This window comes from Anabas testudineus, chromosome 18, assembly GCF_900324465.2.
Source record: "Anabas testudineus chromosome 18, fAnaTes1.2, whole genome shotgun sequence".
NCBI classification, from domain to species: Eukaryota; Metazoa; Chordata; class Actinopteri; order Anabantiformes; family Anabantidae; genus Anabas; species Anabas testudineus.
This window is the reverse complement of record NC_046627.1, coordinates 19,202,355-19,212,278: the sequence shown is the minus strand read 5'-3', so window position 1 is coordinate 19,212,278 and position 9,924 is coordinate 19,202,355. Positions and strand designations below refer to the sequence as shown.

The following is a 9,924-nucleotide window of genomic DNA, read 5'->3' as shown; positions in this document are numbered from 1 at the left end:
GCAAATGACACTCTCGTCCTCTGACACAGCGAAAGTCAAACAGAGCCAGTGACAGTTACAGCAGGAAGGAGCGAGGGAAAAAAGGCTGTCCGAGCTGATTTCAGATCTCTGCTTCTCCTCATAGGCGTCAATAAGGATGGAAAAAAAACAAACTACAGGACAGAAAAGACATGCGTGGTTTTAGGGTGCTGTGTCGTGCCAGGTGCTCTTTGATATTTTCATATCTGCTGATGATTTATTGGTGTGTTTGTTTTATTTATGACCGTTTTGCAAACACAAAAAAGGGCTTGGCCTGCAGGACAGCGTCACAAGAGCTTTGTCCACCATAAATAACTAACTCTACGCAGGGTACTTACCATTACTTATAGACCCAACCATAAATTTCTCATTCATTGAGGGATTGGAGAATTTAAAAGTCAAATTTGTTCACGGTTACAATACAAATGGGCAAAAATTCAGTAGCATTGAATACACACATTCAGATTGTTGTTACAAATTTCTATTCTTATCTCATGTCATAGTTCTGCAACACAGTGATGTGACTCGTCCACTGCAGCTACTTCCCTGGTCCATCAGGATGTTGTGTAGAGGATTTGTGCAGCTGCCTTGCATCCTTCTGCTTTCTCCCAGCAAACTGCAGCATTAAACAACACACTTGCTGCTGTAGTTTGATAAAACGTTTGTAGCATCTTCCTGAAGTCTAATGAGCAGGAGGCAGATCTTTGAGAAGTGACCAGTCCAACTTAATGTCCAGGTGAACACCTCGATATCATTAAGTTGGCACCACTTCAATGTTGGCACCACATGTTCTGACAGGATGACAAGGGGGTTCAGACCTTCAAAAACCCACTACCATCTCCTTAGTTTCAGAGTTGTTCGGTAGGAGGCGTTTATCTGTGTGGAAACACTTAGCTCAACTAAAAAACTTCATTAGCCATATATGATATATCGTTGTTGTTGTTGTTTTGGTTTTGGACTCATGTTTCAACCTGGCGGTCTGACAGCTGCAGGATCCCAGTTCCTCCCCCAAAGTCTCAGAATACCCTTTTCATCTATTTTTTAGGTCTTTGGGAGTTTACATAGGTTAATTGTAATTACATAAACATTTCTACATCTTATTGGGGATTTAATGAAAGAAAATTCCACAGGCACCACTTTCGCTTTCGATGTGCGGCTTCTACTGTAACAGTGTGGATGTGGAATCACGTCCCACTGAATGTCACAGGTTCACTTTGTCTGGTGACAACCAGCTTTTAGAAATCCCCAGTGGTTCCCGTAAGTCACTAATATGCCCTTTTAGTGTGCTGACAATGACATGTTAAGTCATTTGATGAAGCGTTCAGGAGAGGACAGTGTTCACAGGCAATGGCAGGCAAGTGTGTTCTTGTATAATTGCATAACAACGTGCAACCTATGTCAGGTGGGAGGTGGGCGTCAGGATCTAGGCTTAATTTGAGCAGCATATTGCTACTTAAATAATACACTAAGAAAGGTAGTATGATTCTTTCTTTTAAGCACTGGTTGTGAGCATTTGTGGGATGTGCTGCATTGTTTGTGTACTGAGTGAACATGAGAAGTTTAGTGTTGTGTACAACACTTAGATTGTAAAGATTGTAGCTTCATATTTTTTAAAATCAAAAATAGAAGTTTACTAAGCCAGCAGCCACTTTCACACTTACTTTCACTTTTGGATTGAGAATAAAAACAATGTAGAAGACTATGAGGACAAGGTTGATACTACATTTATGACATAACAGTGATAAAAGTAATATTTAAAATCTGAAATCTAAACGTTTCTCACTTCTCCATGCTCACATGCCTATACTTACACATGCCATTCACCAATACTACCCTTATTTTACAATCCAATTCCAATTGCAAACTTGCTTTTTATTATTCCTGCAACTAAAAACAGCAATAAAACATAAACAAACAAACAATCAATCAATTACGCCTCAAGTTGGCAGTTTGTTTGTTCTTTAGCTCCATCTACAGGTCCAGTGACAATAACAATTGGTGCAGCGTGGACGTTTCAAGTGAATCCTCCACCACCCAGACCCCCAAAACTCTCAGGTGAATAAACACAGATTACCTTCAGTTTTAACTGTCTGGCCACTATGTGTGGTTGTTCTGCATTTTGTTTTATTGCGTGCTCACATGCTCTAGTGAAAGATAATATCCGAGTGGACAAAACATTTAAACCACCCTTTGCATTAAAGCTCCCCAGCAAACAACTAAAATTAATTTTTGTGTTGAACTTCTGATCTGCTACTTCTAATATGTGACTGTAAATATATAATTATTGTTTGCATGGCACAACATGAGCAAAGAATGTCACATTACATCTTTTCTTTATCCCACCCTTCTAGTTGCTGCCACAGTAGTATGGGTGTTCCTGATTCCCACACGAGTCATCTTTGGTTAGTATGCTCGTCCTTCAACATGATGTCTTACCATTGTAAACAACTTCTGTCACATTGCTCTCGCCGCCATCTCTCTGCAGGTGTTGTTTTTTTGAACGACTGCCCGCAGCAGCCTAACATCCCCAACTTTCTGCTGGGACTGGCTTTGGCATCTCTGTTGTTGATCCCGTTTGTGACCTTCTCCTGTGAGAGCGATGCAGCACTGCCACAGCAGCACCCCAGTGCTTCCAAAGTCTGTCTGCTGTGGTTAATTACGTTGTTTATCATCACATGGATCGTGGCAGGTATGGATGACAAATCTCTGAGATGCCAGTTCTAGAAGAAGTGGACTTTAGGTTTTATGAAAACTTATATAATAATAATAACAATATTACTGTATTTGCAGCCTGCACAAAAAAACAACTAAAGGGTTTTGTCCTGTGCTCCACAGGTGACGTGTGGGTCTTCTCAATTTATCAGCCTAACTATGATCCCACAGCTGGAGACGGACTCTACTGTAATAAGACCCTGTACACATTTGCTTTCTGGAACGCACTGTGGGAGACATTTTCGTTTTGGGTCGTCCTGGGGAAATTTTTCAAAGGACTGATGTGTGGTGTGATTATGATTCCTGCACCAAGAGACGGAGATTTCCATAGGCATGTGTGAGACATGGATTAAACGGAAAAACAATACGGTATAAGCAAAGGTTGATGGGAGTGTCATTGTAGAAATACATGACATTTTCTACGTGGCTTTCCAAGGATTTGTGCACAGGGAAGGATCTTTTATTAATGTGTGACGTGTGACAAATCAGGGTTTGTTGTGTCTCATTGAGATAATAGATTTTTGCATTTTCATAAAATAAGAATATCAAAATAATGATATATTAATAATAATCAAATATATATATAGTCTATTTGTTTTGATTGTATCAATTAATTCTATAAATGTCATGAATGAAATAAATGCATTAGACAAATCACTTTTGATGCATGTACAGTTAGTTATTAGCTATGTTTAATCATTTTAATAGCTTATTCTTTCTTTTACTCATTTTATAATTTACTAAGGATTAAATGGGTGGGATTAGGTTTTTGGTCACTACTTTTACTTTTTCAAACAGTAAAATGAAGATGGGCGGGTCCTAAAGTTTTTTCCGTGGAGGCTGTGCTGTATAATCTTGTAGCTCCTGAGGACCTTATAGTAAGTTTTAACTTCTTAAACCTTTTTCTTTCATGACATATACTCATCCGAACATTAAATACAGTCTTTATAAGGAGCCCAATACGTTGGTAAGTGATAAAACCTTAATGAACTGCGACGTGTGGAGGCGTACTTTGCTAATGCTAGTGATCATGTTTATGATTTATAAACTAGTCCCTCTGCTGTGGTTGCGTTTATTTACAGACACATATTTAACCTATATTAACTGTAGTTTGACATGTAGTCGTGTGAGTTTCATTCAACAGCAGCTGGAGACTGTATATTGCTTCACAAAGAGACATTAACTGTTTCAGTATGTAGCCTCTTGTGTAACATACTGACTGTGTTATGACAGAAATTTGAGAAGAAGGCGGGACCGGCTTACAAATCCAAGTGCCAGCATCCACTTTCAGGCTTACTTTCACTTTTGGATTGAGAATGAAAACAATGTAGGAGTATGAGGATGAGGTTGATGTTACATTTACAACATTACAGTGTTAAAAGTGGTAATTAAAATCTTAAATCTCAGAGAAGCAGCCTGCAACCTGCTTTTTATTATTCCTCCAACTTTAATTTCCTCAAATTGTCTTATAAATGTGGCATGATAACAGCAGTTGCTTGTTTTTAAGCTCCATCTTGACGGTTCAAGTGAATTCTCCACCACCCAGATCCCAAAAACTCTCAGGTGAATAAACACAGATTAATAACATGATCAAAGGTCCTTGTTTGCTATTTTACTATTCATGTTGAAATGTTCTGGAAATAGCGAATCCACAGTGACCACAACATTTTAAAGTCCAAGCAACAAATGTGTAAAAAATAAAAGTTATTTTATTATATGTTATATTATATCAAATCATTAAACTAAATATAAATGTCATTACAACTTCTCTATAGATTCATAGACTAATAATTTCAAGTCCAGCCTTTCAGTATTTAATATTCAGTTGACATTCATCTTATTTATAACAAGCCATCAAATTTTTACAAGCTCAAAGTTTATGTGCCAAACTCTTAAATAACATCCTCAGTAATTAGGTCACATTCAAATTCAAATATGCCACTTAGTTACAGTACTTGAGTAAAGGTACTTGGTGAAATTTCACCCAGTTCTTCTCCAAATGGACCCAAACTGGTTTTAGTTCCAGACTGGTCCGTGACGCAATTATTAACCAGCCAATAACGTGGAGGCAAACAGAGGCCCTGGAGCTGTCTGGTCTCCTGACCTTTCTGTCAGCAAACCTGCTGAGCTGAATCAAACATTAACTGGACTCTCGTCCATTTGTTCCTCACATGATGGTCTGGCTGTAAAAGGAGAACCTCGTCCAAAACGATCCGCCAAACCTGCGACCAGGCTTCCTCTGCAATGACAGGTAGGTCACGCTGGATGACAGTCGATGTGGTTCATCATAAATGTTAACTAACCCTTTTTAATCCAATGCTTTATTTATGTGTAGATAAAGTTAAAGAGCTTCTGTCCAAGTGCCTGCAGGCCAAGGACATGGCACACTGCCCCTACAGCCAGTTTCCTGTCGGTGCTGCCATATTAACAGAAGATGGCGCTATAATCACAGGTGAAGCCCAGTATTGGAGACTATACATGGATCCTTCTTCAGCAATGTGATAAGTAGTCATAATGTGCCTTTACTTGAATAGTGTGCTTAATTTTTGAACTGCTTGCAGTTAACTGGGATACTTTAAATTTATACTACTACACACCACCATCACTACATTTGAGAGAGAAATGTACTTTTCACCACATTAATTGTACTTCTGATACTAAAAATATATTTTGTTGATTATCATTGGAGCACTATGCACAGTACAAGTACATAATTGTCTGAAGAGATGTGGTGGATGCCATTGGAGTACTGTCACATATGGACTACAGTATAAACAACAAATGTACAATTTGTCATATCCTATGTGCAACGTTACAAGCAGCTACAAGTCATGTGGTAGTTTCAGGTCACAGGGTAGAGAACGCTTTAATCAACATTTTTTGAACAGTTTTGCATTTACATTAATAGTTTTGAAAGGTTAACCTTTTTTGTAGTGAAGCATCCATCCATTCATTTTCTTAACCTCTTGTCCACTTAACGGTCTCAGGAGTGCCAGAGCCTATCCCGGCTGACCAGGGTGAACACCGCCTCCTGCACCATGACAGCTGAAGTGAAGCATTTTTCTAAAAATTGTAGATTGGTACCTAATTTAAACAGCAGTACATGCTGACTCAGTAGCATTGTGCCATTGTTTCTCAGCCTCAAATCGTGGCTGCACTGAAGGACTTTCCAACACACTTTGTGGATACTTTATCAGTTGCTTCCAAACCAAGATCTATACCAAAAGTGACCATCTGAAACTAAGTACCAGGAGCTTTGTTCCTTTGGAGATAGAAAATCTGCTTAATCACATATACAAAGTTTGATAAATAAAGAATGCAAGGCTGCAATTTGAAACCCCTGATACAACATATACTTTAGTTGCACACAATGTATATACTGTCCGGCCATGATATCAAAAGCCTGCTTACACTTGAACGCAATAGGACACACTTCTTATGATCCAGTGAAAGAGTCCAGAGTTGTAAGTATTTCTGTGTTTTCCAGGTTGTAATGTGGAGAATGCCTCCTATGGTCTGACAGTGTGTGCCGAGCGTACGGCCATCCAGAGGGCTGTGGCGGAAGGACACAAAAAGTTCAAGGCCATCGCTGTTACGTGGTGAGACTCTCAGTATAATGACAACACATTAAGAACTTGATAAACCGGATGCTATAATCAATTTATCCCCTTTTCATTGTCCTGTAGTGATATTAAGGATAATTTTGTTGGGCCATGTGGGGCATGTCGACAGGTTCTTATGGAGGTGAGGCAACTATTTTATGGTCAGTACAGACAATAATCATCCCTTGAGCCACACATAATGCACAGCTTATCAAGTTATATCTGATAATGATTGCACCAGTGAGGATGTAATAATAATTATAAATAATATTGTAGCCTATCACTAATTTTCCATTGGAGTGAAAACATGTCACAGAAATCAACTTGTGTCAAAACTTTCTAGAAAAGAGGGTTTGTATGTTTGAACAACCAAACTAAGTATGAGAAAACATTTACAAAAGAAGTAAGATATTCTTACTGTTTTCACTTTCAATTGCAGAAAAAGTGCATCAATAAGATGTTTATTTTTACTGTCTACTGTATTTAAGCCAGTAACAACAATGGTCCCTCTTAAAAACAACTTAATATATTACATACAGTCGTTGTCTGTATTTTAGAGGCATATTATTAATAACAGAAGGGCTGCTTTGAATTTGAGACCATGTCTAATCAAGATTAACAGCAAAACTACTCTTAGCTCCTTGGTTTCAAACCACACTTAATCCTTCTTGAAAATATAATATAAGTTATCCTCCATACTGTTTCTGTAGCTACATTTAAATTTCGCTCAGCAAAATAAACATGTGTATAATGTTTTTAATAATAATAATAATAATATATGCTGATATTTTCTCTCTCACTCACCAGTTTGGATCAAACTGGATTGTGTATCTGACCAAGCCCGATGGATCTTACAAAGAAACCAGCCTCAGTGAACTGCTGCCTCTGGCCTTTTCTTCAGAACACCTTGCAAAGGACGGCTGAAACCTCAACTGGGTCCTTGGATCACATTAATATCATTGACTTGTTAGTGTACCGAACAAGGCAAAATAAGAAAGAAAATCACTATTTTTAACCACTTTTATTCAATGTTTTCTTATAACTACATTTACTGTTCCCGAAACAAACAATAAAATATGTATTTTGCTGTAACACGAGTTTAATGCTTGTGGGTTTTATTTGTAGTATTTCTATTAGTACACAAAAATTATGGTAAATGAAAAAAAAAAATTAATGATGCTAGGGCGAGAAAATTTCATAGAAAAACATAGTTAAACTTAAGTAAAGTACAAGTCTCAACATTTATTTTAGTTTTTTTATGAGTATTTTAGTAAAATGAAAGATGACGTTACAAGCAGTTGTGCTACGTCAATAAAGGTGGGCGGGCCCTAAAGCTGTTTCCGGAAACATGGAGGCTGTATTGAGTGATGTTGTAGCTCCTGAGGACCTTATAGTAAGTTTTTACTTTATTAAACCTCTTTCTGTCATGACATATACTCATCTGAACATTGAATAGTGACACTACAGTCTTTATAAGTTGTCCAATAAGTTGGTAAATGATAAAACCTTAATGAACTGCGACGTGTGGAGGCGTACTTTGTCGCGTCACGTATCTAGCTAATGCTAATGCTAATGCTAGTGATCATGTTTATGATTTAAAAACTAGTCCCTGTGCTCTGGTTACGTTTATTTACAGACACATATTTAACCTATAATAACTGTAGTTTGACATGTAGTCGTGTGAGTTTCATTCAACAGCAGCTGGAGACTGTATAATGCTTCACAAAGAGACATCAACTGTTTCAGTATGTAGCTCTTGTGTAACATACTGATTGTGTTATGACAGAAATTTGAGAAGAAGTACAACAGTGAGTTGGTGAAAGGAGCTGTCTCCAAAGACACAAAGTTTGAATATGCATGGTGTCTGATCAGGAGTAAATACACTGAGGACATCAGGAAGGGAATTGTGCTCTTGGAGGGTAAGTCAATGCAGTCTATGTTTTTGTTATTACATTATTATTTAAAATACAGTTTCTGTAAATAATATTGACTTTGACCAATTCAACCTGGATTCATTTTGTATTTTGAGGCTGGTACTGATGTTTTAGAGACTAAAAAATATATATATTAGAGGACAGATGTTACAGATGGTATGTACTGTAAATCTGTAAGATTCTTGGAAGTATTTGTGAGTCAACAAATATTAATAATAAAAGTGAGACTTTTATCAAAATGACACTCCTCTTCAAAAGTTTAGGGTCACTTAGGCCTTTGTTTTTTTTAAAGACAGCCATTTTACATCAAATTGATACATTTTACACATAATTAATTGGGTAAATTATATAATAAATATATTCTAAATATATAATACAGCTGAACTGTTATATTAACTTGTATGTTTTGTCTTTTCTTGGCTTTAATTTGTATTTAATTCTTGTAGAGCTCGTTCAGAAAGCATCAAAGGACGACTCCCGGGACTTTTTGTTCTACCTTGCAGTGGCCAACTACAGACTCAAAGTAAGTGACATTTCTGAAACCGTGACAGTTGTAACATTGTTGAATTAGTAGTTTGTGTCTACCTGAAACCCTGTGTTATCATTTTTATAATGAGAAACAGACACACACTTGCTTATTCGTAGACATTAAACTAATAGTAATTATTGATTTTTAATGCAGAGCACTTCCTCTCAACTGTTCTTTTTCTAGGAATATGAAAAAGCCCTAAAGTACATCCGAACTCTTCTAAAGAACGAACCAGGGAACAAGCAGGCTCTGGAGCTGGAAAAACTCATCAACAAGGCTTTAAAGAAAGGTACAAAAGACGTAATTTGAAGGTAAAATTAGTATTTGTCGAGATTGTATGAGCAAATCCACAATGCTAACTTTCCCCCATTGTCATTTAGATGGCTTGGTTGGCATGGCGATTGTTGGTGGAATCGGTCTCGGCGTGGCCGGCTTAGCGGGCCTCATTGGTTTGGCTGTGTCAAAGGGAGCTGCCAAATCCTAACCTGGAAGTGAGACAGCGTGTCTTCATGTTGTTGAACTGACACACTCACTAATGATGTAACATTTGAAAATAAGCATAGCTGCATCACATTAAAGGGTTTTAATGATGCCAGTGAATAAACCTGTTTTCATACTCTTAACAGGGCTGAGATTCAACACGCTGTCTGTTCACACACTATAGCATGGCACTTTCTCATAAATTTTGTAAATAAATTAAACCATTTAATATCATTTTTTTAGTTAGTGTGTGCCTCAGCCTTGACATTTCCATTTTTATTAAAAATGTCTTCACAAAAGTGTGGTTTCCATAACTGCTTTATTATTTTTGAATTGTTCAGGGAAGTGTTACTGGTACAGTAGGTTGTAATGCCAAAAGTTGCTTGGTGAGCTAACAGTGGCTCTTCTGTACTGCTGTCGGAGTGAAGGTCCAGCAGCTGCTGTGGAGATAAAGAGCAAACGTTTGTGTTTTAATTTTGGACATTGTAAATTTAGGTTAAAAGGGGCAACTGACTTTTTGGAAATGAACACACTTTTGTCACGTAAAATGTATTGCCTAACATTAACCTGCTTGAAAGGTTGTATTTTCCATCCTGTTAAATAAAAAAAATAATTTGAATTGAATAAAGATAATCAGAAGCATTGTTAA

General features: G+C 37.4%; 2 protein-coding genes across 8 annotated transcripts; both read left to right on the top strand.

The window, feature by feature from the left end:
- The first annotated feature begins 1,304 nt into the window (after positions 1-1,304).
- zgc:103586 (uncharacterized protein LOC492517 homolog) lies at positions 1,305-7,429 on the top strand. 7 transcript variants are annotated; one of them, XM_026353499.1, is made up of 7 exons: positions 3,534-3,608; positions 4,238-4,293; positions 4,923-4,981; positions 5,066-5,182; positions 6,218-6,329; positions 6,417-6,474; positions 7,140-7,429. In XM_026353499.1, the coding sequence occupies exons 3-7, from the start codon at positions 4,975-4,977 to the stop codon at positions 7,254-7,256; spliced, it is 411 nt and encodes a 136-aa protein (XP_026209284.1). In that variant the 5' UTR covers positions 3,534-3,608; positions 4,238-4,293; positions 4,923-4,974; the 3' UTR covers positions 7,257-7,429. The 7 variants fall into 7 exon arrangements, with proteins under 7 accessions (XP_026209282.1, XP_026209286.1, XP_026209283.1 ...); XM_026353496.1 differs by lacking the exon at positions 3,534-3,608 and adding an exon at positions 3,609-3,697; XM_026353501.1 differs by lacking the exons at positions 3,534-3,608; positions 4,238-4,293 and adding an exon at positions 1,988-2,073.
- Positions 7,430-7,660: 231 nt separating this feature from the next.
- Positions 7,661-9,924, top strand: fis1 (fission, mitochondrial 1). The gene is made up of 5 exons (XM_026352394.1): positions 7,661-7,725; positions 8,119-8,251; positions 8,713-8,789; positions 8,979-9,084; positions 9,176-9,924. Exons 1-5 carry the CDS (start codon positions 7,681-7,683, stop codon positions 9,277-9,279), a joined length of 465 nt encoding a protein of 154 aa, XP_026208179.1. The 5' UTR covers positions 7,661-7,680; the 3' UTR covers positions 9,280-9,924.